Genomic DNA, 17,812 nt, shown 5'->3' on the forward strand with positions numbered 1-17,812 from the left:
GCAAGGGAGAAGGAGATAGAAACATAATAAAAGAGTGGAACTGGAATTCAAAAATTATAACATTTGGTTTCATTTGGCATCAGAGCAAATAGCGCTGTATCTCTCAATAGCTCCTGAGGGCATCTATGTGTTCCATCATCTTTCACTAACTCACATATTTAATCATGCCCCTGAGTCAGCAAAAAAATAAAATAACAAATTATACCTAGGATATTTTAAGAATGTGGGAATTCTGGAATTCTCTTCAGAATGAGTTCCATGCAAAAACAGATGTTCATGCTTAAATAGACAAACCCTCAGGCATATGGACTGATTCTTTGTAGCTTGATTCTTTCCACAGTGGTTCTCAAGTGTTGAGATTTTACTCTAAGCATATTACAAATTAGCTATTAGTGCACTCGTACCATCACCTATGAGAAAGTAGCTTTAGATAAATCATTTATTATTTGTCAGTAGAGGTACATTTATAATAAAACAAGGCACTGCAGCTATGAATAAGGAGGAAATTTGTGGAAAAGTAAATGAGTGTGTTAAATATTGTGTTGAAGGAATGTCTGATACTACTTAGGAAGCTAAATAACTTTATTGACAATTTTATACTACTACCATTTTAAAACTAGAATTAGTACAATGGGGGGTTGTATAGAAATATTTACACCATGTAGTCATGTTTCAAGTACAAAAAATAACTTCGGAATTAAAGAAGGATGTCTTTTATTTTAAACCTGTTTCAAAGTTGAATAATTGCCAAATCGATCATTTTTGGAAACGGGGAATCACTAGTGACCTCTGTAACATAAAAAGCAACAGACACTTTGGAAGTCATCATATTGGTTTCTACAGCACCGTTCAACGCTATTGGTCACTCTTGAACAAAGCTCTCTCCTCCCTCAACTTCTATGATACTAAGCTCTCCTCATTTTTCTTTTACCTCTTTGTTACATTTAAAATCTCCTGTCTCTATGCTTGGCCTTAAAATATACTTATTCCTAGAGGTTGATCCATAGTCGTTTGATCCTTTGCTCTGGTCCTTTGCTCATTCTGTACATTGTCCTTGGCAGCATTATCCATCCTTATGACTTCCACCAGCACTTCTATGTGATGAATCTCTCTGAACTCTTCTATTCCAAATACATCCTGACTCACAGATTCCATATATTCAGGTACCTTCTGACTGGATTTCAAATTCAGTATTGTCCATAACTGTACTTTTCTTCCTTATCTTCATCCTCTCCTTCCTACTCCAATCCACTCTCCAACCTTGACCTGCCTTTCTCTCTTTAACATCTTTATTGGAGTATAATTGCTTTACAATGGTGTGTTAGTTTCTGCTTTATAACAAAGTGAATCAGCTATACATATACATATATCCCCATATCTCCTTCCTCTTGTGTCTGCCTCCCACCCTCCCTATCCCACCACTCTAGGTGGTCACAAAGCACCCAGCTGATCTCCCTGTGCTATGTGGCTGATTCCCACTAGCTATCTATTTTACATTTGGTGGTGTATATATGTCCATGCCACTCTCTCACTTCCTCCCAGCTTACACTTCTCCCTCCCTGTGTCCTCAAGTCCATTCTCTACGGCTGCGTCTTTATTCCTGTCCCACCCCTAGGTTCTTCAGAACCATTTTTTTTCAAAGACATATTCTTTCGTTGTTGGTGTATAGGAATGCAACAGGTTTCTGTGCATTAATTTTGTATCCTGGTACTTTACCAAATTCATTGATTAGTTCTAGTAGTTTTCTGGTGGCATCTTTAGGATTCTCTATGTATATATAGTATCATGCCATCTGCAAACAGTGAAAGTTTTACTTCTTCTTTTACAATTTGGATTCCTTTTATTTCTTTTTCTTCCTTGATTGCTGTGGCTAAAACTTCCAAAACTATGTTCAATAATAGTGATGAGAGTAGAAAACCCTGTCGTGTTCCTAATCTTAGTGGAAATGGTTTCAGTTTTCCACCATTGAGAATGATGTTGGCTGTGGGTTTGTCATATATGGCCTTTATTATGTTGAGGTAAGTTCCCTCTATGCCTACTTTCTGGAGGGTTTTTTATCATAAATGGGTGTTGAATTTTGTTGAAAGCTTTTTCTGCATCTGTTGAGATGATCATACGGGTTTTCTCCTTTAATTTGTTAATATGGTGTGTCATATTGATTGATTTGCGTATATTGAAGAATCCTTGCATTCCTGGGATAAACCCCACTTGATCATGGTGTATGATCCTTTTAATGTGCTGCTGGATTCTGTTTGCTAGTATTTTGTTGAAGATTTTTGCATCTATGTTCATCAGTGATACTGGTCTGCAGTTTTCTTTTTTTGTGACATCTTTGTCTGGTTTTGGTATCAGGGTGATGGTGGTCTCATAGAATGAGTTTGGGAGTGTTCCTCCCTCTGCTATATTTTGGAAGAGTTTGAGAACAGTAGGTGTTAGCTCTTCTCTAAATGTTTGATAGAATTCGCCTGTGAAGCCATCTGGTCCTGGGCTTCTGTTTGTGGGAAGATTTTTAATCAGAGTTTCAACTTCAGTGCTTGTGATTGGTCTGTTTATAATTTCTATTTCTTCCTGGTTCAGTCTCAGAGGGTTGTGCTTTTCTAAGAATTTGTCCATTTCTTCCAGGTTTTCCATTTTATTGGCATATAGTTGTTTGTAGTAATCTTTCATGATCCTTTTTATTTCTGCAGTGTCAGTTGTTACTTCTCCTTTTTCATTTCTAATTCTGTTGATTTGAGTCTTTTCCCTTTTTTTCTTGATGAGTCTGGCTAATGGTTTATCAATTTTGTTTATCTTCTCAAAGAACCAGCTTTTAGTTTTATTGATCTTTGCTATTGTTTCCTTCATTTCTTTTTCATTTATTTCTGATCTGATCTTTATGATTTCTTTCCTTCTGCTAACTGTGGGGATTTTTTTGTTCTTCTTTCTCTAATTGCTTTATGTGTAAGGTTAGGTTGTTTATTTGAGATGTTTCTTTTTTCTTGAGGTAGGATTGTATTGTTATAAATTTCCCTCTTAGGACTGCTTTTGCTGCATCCCATAGGTTTTGGGTCATTGTGTTTTCACTGTCATTTTGTTTCTAGGTATTTTTTGATTTCTGCTTGGGTTTCTTCAGTGACCTCTTGGTTATTTAGTAATGTATTGTTTAGCCTTTATGTGTTTGTATTTTTTACAGTTTTTTTCCTGTAATTGATATCTAGTCTCATAGCGTTGTGGTCAGAAAAGATACTTGATACGATTTCAATTTTCTTAAATTTACCAAGGCTTGATTTGTGACCCAAGATATGATGTATCCTGGAGAATGTTCCATGAGCACTTGAGAAGAAAGAGTATTCTGTTGTTTTTGGATGGAATGTCCTATAAATATCAATTAAGTCCATCTTGTTTAATGTGTCATTTAAATCTTGTGATTCCTTATTTATTTTCATTTTGGATGATCTGTCCATCGGTGAAAGTGGAGTGTTAAAGTCCCCTACTATGGTTGTGTTACTGTCAATTTCCCCTTTTATGGCTGTTAGCATTTGCCTTATGTATTGAGGTGCTCCTATGTTGGGTGCATAAATATTTACAATTGTTATATCTTCTTCTTGGATTGATCCCTAGATCATTATGTAGTGTCCTTCTTTGTCTCTTGTAATAGTCTTTATTTTAAAGTCTATTTTGTCTGATATCAGAATTGCTACTCCAGCTTTCTTTTGATTTCCATTTGCATGGAATATCTTTTTCCATCCCCTCACTTTCAGTCTGTATGTGTCCCTAGATCTGAAGTGGGTCTCTTGTAGACAGCATATATATGGGTCTTGTTTTTGTATCCATTCAGCCAGTCTGTGTCTTTTGGTTGGAGCATTTAATCCATTCACATTTAAGGTAATTATCGATATGTATGTTCCTATTACCATTTTCTTAACTGTTTTGGGTTTGTTATTGTAGGTCTTTTCTTTCTTTTGTGTTTCCTGCCTAGAGAAGTTGCATTTGTTGTAAAGCTGGTTTGGTGGTACTGAATTCTCTTAGCTTTTGCTTGTCTGTCAAGGTTTTACTTTCTCCATTGAATGTGAATGAGATCCTTGCTGTGTAGAGTAATCTTGGTTGTAGGTTTTTTCCTTTCATCACTTTAAATATGTCCTGCCACTCCCTTCTGGCTTGCAGAGTTTCTGCTGAAAGACCAGCTGTTAACCTTATGGGGATTCCCTTGTATGTTATTTGTTGATTTTCCCTTGCTGCTTTTAATATTTTTTCTTTGTATTTAATTTTTGATAGTTTGATTAATATATGTCTTGGCCTGTTTCTCCTTGGATTTATCCTGTATGGGACTCTCTGTGCTTCCTGGACTTGATTGACTATTTCCTTTCCCATATTAGGGAAGTTTTCAACTATAATCTCTTCAAGTATTTTCTCAGTCCTCTTCTTTTTCTCTTTTTCTTCTGGGACCTCTGTAATTCGAATGTTGGTGTGTTTAATGTTGTCCCAGAGGTCTCTGAGACTGTCCTCAATTCTTTTCATTCTTTTTTCTTTATTCTGCTCTGAGGTAGTTATTTCCACCATTTTATGTTCCAGGTCACTTATCCGTTCTTCTGCCTCAGTTATTCTGCTATTGATTCCTTCTAGAGAATTTTTAATTTCATTTATTTTGTTGTTCATCATTGTTTGTTTGCTCTTCAGTTCTTCTAGGTCTTTGTTAAATGTTTCTTGTATTTTCTTGTTTCTATTTCCAAAATTTTGGATTATGTTTACTATCATTACTCTGAATTCTTTTTTAGGTGGACTGCCTATGTCCTCTTCATTTGTTTGGTCTGGTGGGTTTTTACCTTGCTCCTTCTTCTGCTGTGTGTTTCTCTGTCTTCTCCTTTTGCTTAACTTACTGCGTTTGGGGTGTCCTTTTCACAGGCTGCAGGTTCGTAGTTCCCGTTGTTTTTGGTTTCTGCCCCCAGGGGGTAAGGTTGGTTCAGCAGGTTGTGTAGGCTTCCTGGTGGAGGGGACTAGTGCCTGTGTTCTGGTGGATGAGGCTGGATCTTGTCTTTCTGCTGGGCAGGACTGTGTCCAGTGGTGTGTTTTGGGGTGTCTGTGACCTTATTATGATTTTATGCAGCCTCTCTGCTTATGGGTGGGGTTGTGTTCCTGTCTTGCTAGTTGTTTGGCATAGGGTGTCCAGAAATGTAGCTTGCTGGTCATTGAGTGGAGCGGGTCATGGTGTTGAGATGGAGATCTCTGAGAGGGCTTTGCCATTTGATATTACATGGAGCCACGAGGTCTCTGGTGGACCAATGTCTGAACTCGGCTCTCCCACCTCAGAGGCACTGGCCTGACACCTGGCCAGGGCACAAAGACCCTGTCAGCCACATGGCTCAGAGAAAAGGGACAAAAGAAGCATGAAATAAATAAATTAATTAAATAAAATAAACTTAAAAAATAAAAAAAATTATTAAAAATATAAAAATTAAAAAGTGAAAAAATAAAAGAAAGAAGAGAGCAACCAAACCAACAAACAAATCCACCAATGATATCAAGCACTAAAAACTATACAAAAAAACAAGAAACCGACAGGCAGAACCCTACCACAAATGGTAAAAGCAGAGCTTTACAGACAAAATTACGGAAAGAAGCATACACATACACAGTCACAAAAAGAGAAAAAGGAAAAAAAAAAAGTCTATATATAAAAAAACGAAAAAGGAATAGAGTAAAAAAATCAATAAAGAAATCTACCAATAATAAGAAACTCTAAATACTAAACTAAGATAAACATAAAGCCAGGAATAAATTAGATGCAGGAAGCAAGCCCCAAGTCTACAGTTGCTCCCAAAGTCCACCGCCTCAATTTTGGGATGATTCATTGTCTATTCAGGTATTCCAGAGATGCTGGGTATATGAAGTTGATTGTGGGGACTTAATCCGCTGCTCCTGAGGCTGCATGGAGAGATTTCCCTTTCTCTTCTTTGTTCTCACAGCTCCTGGGGTTCAGCTTTGGATTTGGCCCCGCCTCTGTGTGTAGGTCACCTGAGGGCATCTGTTCCCCGCCCAATGAGGACAGGGTTAAAGTAGCAGCCGATTAGGGGTATCTGGCTCACTCAGGCCAGTGGGAGGGAGGGGTAGAGAATGTGGGGCAAGCCTGTGGTGGCAGAGGTCAGTGTGACGTTGTAACAGCCTGAGGCGTGCCGTGTGTTCTCCCCGGGGAAGTTGTCCCTGGATCACGGGACCCTGGCAGTGGTGGGCTGCACAGGCTCCTGGGAGCGGAGGTGTGGAGAGTGACCTGTGCTTGCACACAGGCTTCTTGGTGGCTACAGCAGCAGCCTTAGCGCTTCATGCCCGTCTGTGGGGTCTGCGCTGATAGCCGCGGCTCACACCCATCTCTGGAGGTCGTTTAGGTGCTGCTCTGAATCCCCTCTCCTTGCGCACCCCGAAACAGTGGTCTCTTGCCTGTTCGGCGGGTCCAGACTTTTTCCCGGACTCCCTCCCGGCTAGCTGTGGCGCACTAGCCCCCTTCAGGCTGTGTTCACTCTGCTAACCCCAGCCCTCTCCCTGGCATCTGACCTCCGAAGCCCGAGCCTCAGCTCCCAGCCCCCACTTGTCCCGGCGGATGAGCAGACAAGCCTTTTGGGCTGGTGAGTGCTGGTCGGCACCGATCCTCTGTGCAGGAATCGCTCTGCTTTGCCCTCTGCACCCCTGTTGCTGCGCTCTCCTCTTTGGCTCTGAAGCTCCCCCCTCCGCCACCCGCAGTCTCCACCCGTGAAGGGTCTTCCTAGTGTGTGGAAACCTTTCCTCCTTCACAGCACCCTCCCAGAGGTGCAGGTCCCGTCCCTATTCTTTTGTCTCTGTTTTTTCTTTTTTCTTTTGCTCTACCCAGGTACTTGGGGATTTTCTTTCCTTTTGGGAAGTCTGAGGTCTTCTGCCAGCGTTCAGTAGGTGTTCTGTAGGAGTTGTTCCACATGTAGATGTATTTCTGATGTATTTGTGGGGAGGAAGGTTATCTCCACGTCTTACTCCTCCGCCATCCTGATGGTCTTCCAGGCCTGCCTTTCTCTTGTTTGCCCATTCCTGGTTAACCTTAGCATTGTCCACCAAGTAGCATAATCGAGAAACATAATAGTCATTTTCAAATATACTCTTTCTCCATCCACCATTCCCTCAGTCACCAAATCCTACCAATTCTACTGCCTTAGTGCTGTACTTTCCTTCCTTAGTATAATAGTATCTACCCACTGCCCCCGCCACTTCTTTGTTTCAGGGCGTTGTCACATCTCAATGTTTTATAATTTCCCTGGACTCTTAAATATCTTCTACCCTTCATTCCAGCCCCTTTTAAATCATTTTCCACAGAGTTATACTTCTGAAATGCCATTCTTGTTATATCACTGCTTAAAATCCTGTAACATCTTCCCATAGCCACTAGGAGTGAAGTCTAATGCTAGTCCACACAAAATATCAATACTTCATCATCTAACTGTCGCTTTGTCTCTAACCTCATATTCCGTCACTCTTCTACATATAGTTTTTGATCCAGTCATACTGTACCCAGTTTCCTGAACATTTTATGCTATTTCATCTCTCTGCCTCCATACCTTTGTACATGACAATGCTGTGCCTGGAATCCTCCATTTTATGACTTAATAACTTTCTCTGTACGTTTGTATCTTTCTTCATTGGTACTTATTTTGACTCAAACCATCTTTTTTCCTAACTCCCACTGGGCTGGGATAAAGAAAGACCTTGTTAGTGTCAAGAAAGTACTTAATAAGGTCAATGTGTGACAGCATCAATAACATTTTAAAAGCACAATTTGTCACAGCTAATGGCAATATGGATAATCTGTCTGAGAATGTCCTAGAGTTGGCAATTATTGTACTACATAGCTCTATGAATTATGATCAAACAGACAGATGTTTGTATAGTTTTCAAAGCTGGTGAGTTACAGTAAATAAAAGGTTCTAGCATTTTCCCAGGAATTTTGTGAAGATATTTTATGTTTAAATATTTTCCCTCTCTATCACTTAAGAAACTGAATGCAATATCTTTTTGTAGTAATATATCTCATGTCAATAAAATTTGAAACATTTAATGACTCTTCACCCATTATATTTTAAACATTTTATTGGCGGCAGTTAGGGGTTACAAAGAAAACCCCAAACAAATACAGAACCATATCTTTAGGAAGCTTGAAATTTATTTTGTGATATTTCACTCTCTATACCACACCCCACACCCCAGGATGAAGACAATAGCACCCTGTGACTAAAGAATGTAGGTGATTATTATACAAAGAATGTATACTATTATGGTAAAGGAAGGATCATAATGTTATAGAAAAATTGATAGTAATTCAGTTTAGTATAATTATGCATGGCAGAAATTATTGGATGCTTTCTCACATGTGCAAAGTTGGTGGTTTTTATGTACATGTTTATGCATTTGTTAAATGGGTTATATAGATATCATGTAAAATTCTCCATATAATATAGGGAGATCATTTAATAGCATTGCAAATACAGAAACTTTTTTTACTGGTTAAAGATCAGAATCGTGGTTCTAGCCTAGTATGTTTATCAATAATGGAGAAAATTCAGACTTCCTATTATTTTTGAATTTTAATTCTCATGGAAGCTGAATTTAAATCAAATAAATGTGGCAGACCATTTTGAACCTTAGATACATTATAAAGAAACTAAGCAACAGATGAAATCTGGCTAGTGGACTCTGTGATTTCTATTTAAAGGCACTTGTTTTCTTTCCAGTACAGGGAAGAATGCTATTCAGCAGTGCCTGATTTGTGCATTATAGTGTGGTAGAAAGATTCCAAGACTAAAAGTCATGAGGCCTGAGTTCAAATCCAATCTTTGTGTTTTATTATTAGCTATACAGTCTTGGGCAAATCATCTAATCTTCCTAGGTTTTCAGTTTCCTTATCTTTAAATGAGGATATTGGACCAGAGTATTTTATGTTCTTTCTAGCTTTCAAATCCCGTAATTCTTTATTTTCTATCTCTGGAGTTGGATTTTTGTTTTTTGAAAGTAGATTGATTTTTCATTGTAAGAGGACAATATCATTCAATCATGCTCTTAAAGATTTATATACTTGGAAGTCGAACATGCCAATTTTGAAAGTTCCATTATTCAGAAATGAATTTTATACTGCTTTGGATCTTAGGTTTTAGATATTAGGCCAGAATCCTTTTTAAAGTGTCCAGTGCAGTGCTAGTCAGTCAAACTTTCTGCAGTCTCCTATATCTGTGCTGTCCAATATGGGAGCCACTAGCCACATGTGGCTGTTGAACACTTGAACTGTAACTAATGAAACTGAGCAACAGCATTTTAAATTTTATTTAATTATAATTAAGCTAAATTTAAATTGTAGTCAGTGGCTCTGTATTGAACAGCATGCTCGTGTGTGTGTGTGTGTGTGTGTGTGTGTGTGATGTGTGTATTTGCATGCACATCTATGCTGAATAGGGAGTGGAGGGAGTAGGGTGGCAGGAAGTAAAGGAGAGGCCATTGTTTTGGATGATGGGATGCTGTCCATAGGTCACTGTTCAGGATATATATAAAGTGGAATGTAACACATTCCAGAAACCATTTTCTATCTCCCTTCCTCCCTTCCCCCCTCCCTCTCTCCCTCTCTCTCTTCCTCTCTCTTTCTTTTCTTTCTTTCTTCCTTTCTTTCTTCCTTCCTTCCTTCCTTCCTTCCTTCCTTCCTTTCTTTCTTTCTTCCTTTCACATTCCATTATGTATTATGATAACCACTTTATTTTTATTGAGGTATACTTGATAACCATAACGTAACCATTTTATATACTAGACAGCATATTAAAATAATTATATGTTTTTCTAATTAACCTGTAGTTTCAAAGTTAGGTATTCCCAATATTTTAAACATGATGCACTAGTTAAATTTTATTATCTTACCCATCCTTAAAATATTTTGTTGTGTTAATCTAGGAATGGAGTTTATAAGGCATCTGGAATGTGCTGGAAATTATACTATATTTGGAGTAAAGTGATATGTTTAGAATCATGAGTTTCCTCCTTGCTGTGTCACCTTGTATAAGTTATTTATCTGCTTTGAGCCTCAGCTTCATCATCTGTGAAATAAGGATAATAGCAGCACTTATCTCATGGTTTTTGTGAGGATGAGATTAGATGGTGAATTATGTAAAGCTCCTAAATTGTCTGGTAACAAAAACTAATACAGCATATTAATGATGATAATAGTTTGGGGGTTTGTATTTAGCTATGAATTCAGAATCCACACAATGGGTATTTCAATTTATAATTAAATAATAATATATTCTGCCCTTTAAACTAATTACATTTTAAAAATTTAACTTTGTAAATAGTGACAATTGGATTGATTTTGTTCCTACCTTCTGAAAAGGGCAGTAATTGTGTAGTAGTATAAAGGAATGGAGATAATTAAGATGATTTTTTTTGTTCTCCACATTCATACAATGTAAATATTCCTATTAAAGAGCATTGCTTTAGCAGATTATGTTGGAAAATGACATGATAGTATGAATATTCATCTTATGCTATTTGTAAGTAATTAAATATCTATTAGAATTTGATAAACAATAAATAGTACATTGATAAACCAGTGCTGTTACCTGTTTAAACTACTGACTTCAAAGTGTGTGCTATTTTTTACTATAGTCAATGGATGTAACTTCTTTTTTTAGCATTTAGTTATACATTCATACATTGTGTGTTAAGTGAGTATTTAAAAGCATTGCAACATTTATATTATTAAATGTAAAATTATTTTGATGTTACATTCATTAATTTTTTTGGCTTTTACTATTTTTATAACTTCCTGATCCAAATACTTTTATTGTATAAAGGTACAATTCCAAGACTCATTAACTTGTTTCTTATGGAAATGTTCTCTTTGCTTGTAGGGTATTAATACAAGCCATTAAGCTAGAATTTCTTCTGGCAAAAACAATCCTAGCAGATGGCAACTTTTCTCTCTATTAATTTTGGATTGGACATGTATTTTGGCTTGTTCGGTCAGGTCAGAGTTGTAACATAACAAGAATCATTCATGCAAATACAGTCATAATATACCTATGGACTCATACGCTGTGCAAACTTATATTCCAGCCTACTGAAACTATATGAAGACTTAAACATTTTCTTACTGTAAACAGGAAGGTTAAGTAACCCATTAAGGCATAAGCATCATAATAACTTATCTGATATGACTTTTGAGGTAATGCCAAGTCAATGGCAAATATTTAGTCAGATGTCTAAGTGATTTAGCTTGACATTTGAGCATTCATAAGAATTGGGCTACATTGTTCAATTATCATTTAGATAGCTAGTAATGTTAGAGACAACCTCGATAATCCCTTTTAATGTATGCAACTTTTGATTTTTGAACCTGGATGTGAGCTAGATAGGCTAATCTCCCCCAAAACAGCTTAAATGCATAAGATAAAGATATAACAATAAAAGCAATATAGCTTTTAATATTTGTCTCTACTAGAAAAAAATCACTATCATAATAACAGGTCTGGATAAGGTCAAGTCAAAATACATTTGAAATATTTTTCTTTTGCTGATGTGTTTTTCCATACTAACTATTGATATATTTGTGCCCCTTTCTATATATACTTAACATATTTACTAAATCTGGTATTTTCCAGTGGTCCCCTTGCAGTCAGCTCTTTGAACACTACACTCATTGCACTTTAAAAATATCAATTTCAACGTGCAGCTCTTCACTTAAACTATTAGCCAATTGCCTTAGACGTGAGCAGCATTTTCCAAAAATGAGGAATAATCTTTGGAACACTTGGCAGTTAGCATTTGGTTGACACTCTCCTAACTTGCAATTACCAGAAAATAACTTCCTCCTCTTTTATAATAGGGAACCTCAAAAACAGAAGAAAACCAAAACCCATTTTCCAGCGTCAGTCTAAGTAATGAATCACCTTTACTTGGAAACAAGCTCTTATATTTACTTTATCGTGCAATGCACATTAGTATTTGTGTCATAGTGCCTTCTAGTTGATCTTAATTCACTTGCATTCATTTTTTTATATAGTAAATTAATTCATCTTATTCATATAGTTTAATACTCTATATTTTGTGCAAATCTATCCAATAATAGAATGGAGAGAGTGTAACTTAGTGTAATAATTTCTCTAAGTTATCACTGTTCCCTGTTTAACATCAGGGTACTTTTATAGCTTTGTTTGATTTATTTTAGAAAAGTGTTTATAACCATATAGAATTGAGGCCAAGCGCCCTCTGAGGACAGCTGGATATGAAAGATACATTTCATGATCTTCTTAAAGGACTCTATATCCACACTGTTGGAACTTGGAGTTCCTCAGAGAAAGTTTAATATTCCTTCATATTGTTTAGCAAAGCATAGCAGTACTTGACCAACCATCATATTTTCGTTAGAATTTCTCTGGACATTAGAAACTCTACTGTTAATTTTTTTGTTTCTACTGTAAACTCATAATCATTATACTTATATAAACATTTGCATTTCTTGATATATTTCATAATATATGTATGTATTCCTTTAGTAAATGGAAAAAAATTATCTGAATGCATTAAGTATTTCTTTAATTTAAAAAAACTTTTTTTTTTTTTAACAAAGTTTACTTTCTAATTGCAGGTGGCCTGCATGCAGTTTATAAATGCCCTTGTCACATCTCCTTATGAGCTTGATTTTCGAATACATTTAAGGAATGAATTCCTTCGTTCAGGACTAAAAACAATGTTACCAGTAAGTGGAATGTGCATGTTTATTATGCTTATGAACTTTAATGTTTTTCTCTCTTTAGACAAAAGTACTTTCAGCAAAGTAAATAAATGTGCCTTGCCGTTTCCTTTTGTAAAGCACTGGACATTTTGTAAGCTTTTTGATATTGCAGTAGTGTTAGTCTCTACATACAACTGATGATTCGGAATTCAGCTAATGATATGTCCAGAAATGATGGCTTTTTTGGTCTTCTTGAAGTCGAAAGGGAACTTTTCTTTGACTTTGAATACTGAGAACATAAAAGACTGCTATTTTTTTGCCATTTCAATTTTTCATTAAAATTTGTTTGCTTTCCTCTTTGATAACTTAGATTGATTTCCTTTATATTCAGCATAAGTATGCATAAAATTTTGATTAGTATATTCTAGACACATAACATAAGGATGGTATTCTTGTTATAATTCCGTAACAACTTTTCTAAAGAAAAACAATTTTATTTCTTAAATTGAGTGTGGATATCTGCGCTAATTGTGATACTGTTAAAAACATTTTTTTTTTTTTTTTAAATGAACGTTTATTTGGTGAATCCACTGAGATTTGGGGTTAATTTTTTTTTTTTTTTAGCTGTGTTTGGGTCTTCGTTTCGTGCGAGGGCTTTCTCTAGTTGGGGCAAGCGGGGGCCACTCTTCATCGTGGTACGGGGGCCACTCTTCATCGCGGTGCGCGGGCCTCTCACTATCGCGGCCCCTCCCGTTGCGGGGCACAGGCTCCAGACGCGCGCAGGCTCAGCAGTTGTGGCTCACGGGCCCAGTTGCTCCGCGGCATGTGGGATCTTCCCAGACCAGGGCTTGAGCCCGTGTCCCCTGCATTAGCAGGCAGACTCTCAACCACTGCGCCACCAGGGAAGCCCAAAAACATTTTTGAAATAACTTTATAGGCTTGTTCTAAGATAAATGAGCACACTTATTCTATAAATAGAAATATAACTACCATGACTTTATACTTCACTTAGTATGTTAACTAAAGAAGGATTTTGTTCAAGACCATGGCATTTTTAAAGGAGACAAGTAAAATCTCACTAGTTTCTTTATTTAAGCTACTTAGACCATACCTGATAAACAAGAAGTAAATGTAGGGGTGGGGAATAAAAGGACTGAGGAAAGAAAAAACAAAATAAAACAAATGTCAATGAGCGTGCATATAAGGTATCCCTAGGGTATTAGAAATACCAAAATCAGGGATATTTCCTGGTGAGGGACTAGTGTGTAGCATGCATCTGTAACTTGTCTTCTGATAGTCTTAACTGAAAGTGGTTGAAACTCATCATCATAAAATATACAGTTGGGTCTATTGAAACCCATTTTAATAAGATATATGATTGGGTCTGTGCGGTTTTAGAAATTTCTATGTCAATTCCACTTTGAATGGTTCTTTCATCCATGACTTTAAAAAGCAAGGAATTGGTTGCAGTGAATCAAAGCATCATCGTAAGTGACCCGAATAGAGGTTCAATATGCAGTTAACTTAGGCACATTCACTAGTTATAGTGTATGTAACACACTTATTCTTGTTTTGTCACAAATCTCTCCTCATGAAAAGTCTGTGGTCTTATGTAGCTAGAGGTAATATTACAGTCCTCATTCTAGTGTGCTTTTGAGTTGCCTACTCAGTGTTTCCATCCTTGGCCTCTCGGAGCTGGTCCTCTGTTTCTGGGAGAGTACTCATGTCTTTGGATACTTGTTGGCCTCAGGGGCTCCTGAAGATCCTCTACTCATTTACTAATATGCCATGTTTTTCTGCCTTAGTTGTTGCTGTCTCTTCCAGCTTTCATTTCCCTGTGTCTATTTATAATTAAACATTCATTTTCTACCTTATGCTACTGAATGGCTGGTCAAGAAAACTGTGACTCTCAATTTATTTAAGTCCTCATCTTTTCAGAAAGGGTATGCACAGTAGCTCTTGTCCTTACCTTTTGCACGTTTGCCAGGGTGTGCTCATTTCTGCTGGGTTCAGTGGTCTCATGGTATTTTTCCTTTGGTTATATTGACAGCTAAGATTTTGCATCAGTGTTTCTTAGCTACACTTTCGCATTGGCCCTATAGCTGTATATAAAGCCTCTTGCGGTACCCTGTACCTCTTAACTTATGCTTCCAGTTAGATTTTTCTTTAACTATCACATCTCTTCAGTATGCCCTGATTCTTAGATTTCAGGGATCCTTCAGCAAGAGGAAAGTGAGAAGTGTCATGTTTCTGCCTCTTAAAGTTTTGGAATAGAACCTACAAGGATTCTCAATTTCTTTTTCTTCCTGTGACACTGGAGTGAAATATAGCTAAATAGGGCTCTGGTTCTCAAGAAGTTGGGCATGGCCCCCTAAAGAGAGTCTATCAAAATCTTATTGGGGGTAGGGCAGAGATGTTTGGTTTGAAAGAAAATAATCCTCCCCAGGTATTTCTGATATACAATATGAGAATCAGAATCTAGGCAGATAGACCCTGAGATTAGAGGTCCTTCCCTTAATACCATACATTTCACTACTGTTGCTGTTGTCCTTGTAGTTTTATTATCACAATTTGGAGCAAAAGTCAGAATGGTCATGCTTTAATGTATAGTAGATGTACCTAACATGTCAACTGCTGTCTAGCTATCTAATTTACTAAATATTTACATTTCAACCACTAGAATTTATAGTAATATCAAACATCTTTTACACATGCATGGAAGCCTAATAATATATTCATAGATGAGTCTTTAATATCCTGGCTTTTATCCTATTTACTCTTATTTTATACACTGTTCTAACAGGAGGAGCTTCCTAATTTTCTGGAATATATCATATTCAAAGCAGCAAATTAGACGTGGCTAGGGCTAATATAAATTGTTGGTACATGGATCAAAAATTATACCTATGTGGAATCATTAGGTGTTGGGGAAGAATAGTTCTTAATAGTTCTTAGTATTTCAGTAATCCCTGAGACCATCATTGTAGTAGAGTGAAACTTTTGTTTCATATAATTATTAGAATCCTCAAGACAAGGACAGTTATTTTAATTACATTCTGTAGAAATTTATTTTCAAAATTTGCCCTGTCTCTATAGATAAATTATGACGTTTAAAGAGAGTTTATATTTCACTTACATGGAAAATTTACTTTTTATAAATTTGCTTTAGTAATTTGGGACAAATGAGTTATTAAACACTATATAGTGATTTTTAAAATAGTATTTTCTCTGTAGTTAACTTACATTGATTTCTTGTGAAGTTTTCTCCATCTGCCTTTTAGTTAGTTAAATAAATTAAGAAAATATTAGATAAGTCAGATATGTGAAGGAACAAGATAGTAAGAAATTGTGTCTGTAGGCAGCAGGCATTCTTAACCTCTTTTAAAAGACCGACAAACCCTTTCTTACTCTTTTGAAGACTCAATTTTGATTGCTTGACTGGTAATCAGTCATGTACTGGTAATGGACTTTGATTTCCTTTGAAGTACACCATATTATAGAGACTTAATTATATGTTTTAGAGAATCTGCTGAAAATATTCCGTTATCTGTACAGCAAATCTGTTTAAAAAATAACTGAAACATATTTACAGTATTTCACGTAATTATTAGTAGTGTAATTCAGTAATTTTATGCCATTCTTCATTTAAAATATAAATTCAGTGATGCATTTCCCTTTTTTCAATGGGGTATCTGTCACATTTGTGCTATATGAAACTTTTATTAATTCATTAAATGTTTATTTTATCAAGAATTTTTGAATATACCTTTCAAGGTTTGACATTTGAATGAAAGGAAATTTTTTATATATGTGTGTGTATGTAGATATGCATATATATTTTAATGGAGCATTATTAATGAACACTATGAGATATTTCATTTATACATATCTATATTTTTATATTGTGCTGTACATGTTCACATACCATATATATTATATAAATAATGTGTTGTCCTAGTTAAAAACTGAAATAAACATTTAACCAGTTATTTTCACTGAAAATATTTTAATCATGAAGGTTGAGTCCATGTTTTGTAAAGTTCTGATGCTGATTAAATGACAGTATTTAATTAACTTGTTTTTTCTATTTTTCAAACATATTTGAATGTGTTAAAGTCTGATAGTGAACATCTAAGAAAGAATATCTTGTGACGTAAGAATAAGGAAAAATTCCATATTATAAAATGTATTAAAGGTTTTTTCTGCAATGACCAGCATATTGGGTGTGTCTGGCTCCTGCTCTTTTCTGAATAGAGTTCAGAAATCACCTGATAATATAACTCACCAATGTTAGATAACTTTACATTCCAATAAATTTCTTCATTCCCCTTCAAAGTGGAAAGTTAGACCTAAAACAAATTATTACTCAAGAGGAAACTAAGTTTAAATACATGTATTTGTTATGTATTTTATATGCAATTATATAGAAACATATTAATATTTTCATATGCTCTGTAGGTAAATTATTATGTATGTGAATGTTAGAAAAAGAACACCTAGAAATTGCATAAATTTGTGTTTGGCTTCAGTAATAGCTGTTGCATCTCCATTTAAAATCGTCCTATTGAATAAAAATAGAAACAAAAAAATGGATCCGAGTTTGTTTTATCGACCTAATTTGAAGTACACCGTGCTTGCATTTCCTTTTAGAGTTCAAGCTCAGCTCTGAACATCCTAGTCCCTCTTTCGGTATCACCCTTGAGCATCCACGGTTGTGATTATCGATTTGGGTTTTGAAAGCGGCAACTTAATGGACACATATTAAAAGATATTCCAGGTGATATATATTAAGCCCAACAATCTCTAGTGTGGCATGCTTCCAAAGATTTTGTTTATACTATGATTTTGAAAATTATCAGAGGTTTGTAATGCATGTGCTTATAATGTATTACAAAAACAGGTCTTTGATGCCCAAGTTGGTATTTTGTGATTCGGCTAAGCAAAAATAAAAGGTGGGGGAGGAGGCTAGTTGTGCATCTTGATTAAAAAGTCCTGACGCCTTTTTGCTTTAAAATCACAAAATGTCATTTAAAATAAATTTGTTTTACAACTTTCCACGCCATACTTGGGACTGTTGTGCTTGAATATATCCTTGCATTTGTTCTTCAT

The 17,812-nt window shown here is 36.0% G+C and overlaps 1 protein-coding gene across 7 annotated transcripts in view; it reads left to right on the forward strand.

Moving 5' to 3' along the window:
- Positions 1 to 17,812, forward strand: part of DIAPH2 (diaphanous related formin 2) — an 865,471-nt gene that overhangs the window by 243,996 nt on the left and 603,663 nt on the right. For all 7 annotated transcript variants that reach the window (XM_082447366.1, XM_082447367.1, XM_082447365.1 and 4 more), the window contains one exon: positions 12,617 to 12,727. In XM_082447366.1, coding sequence (XP_082303492.1) covers positions 12,617 to 12,727 — 111 coding nt within the window. The remainder of the gene's footprint in view (positions 1 to 12,616; positions 12,728 to 17,812) is intronic.

Source organism: Balaenoptera physalus (genome assembly GCF_965194825.1).
Source record: "Balaenoptera physalus genome assembly, chromosome: X".
Lineage (NCBI taxonomy): Eukaryota > Metazoa > Chordata > Mammalia > Artiodactyla > Balaenopteridae > Balaenoptera > Balaenoptera physalus.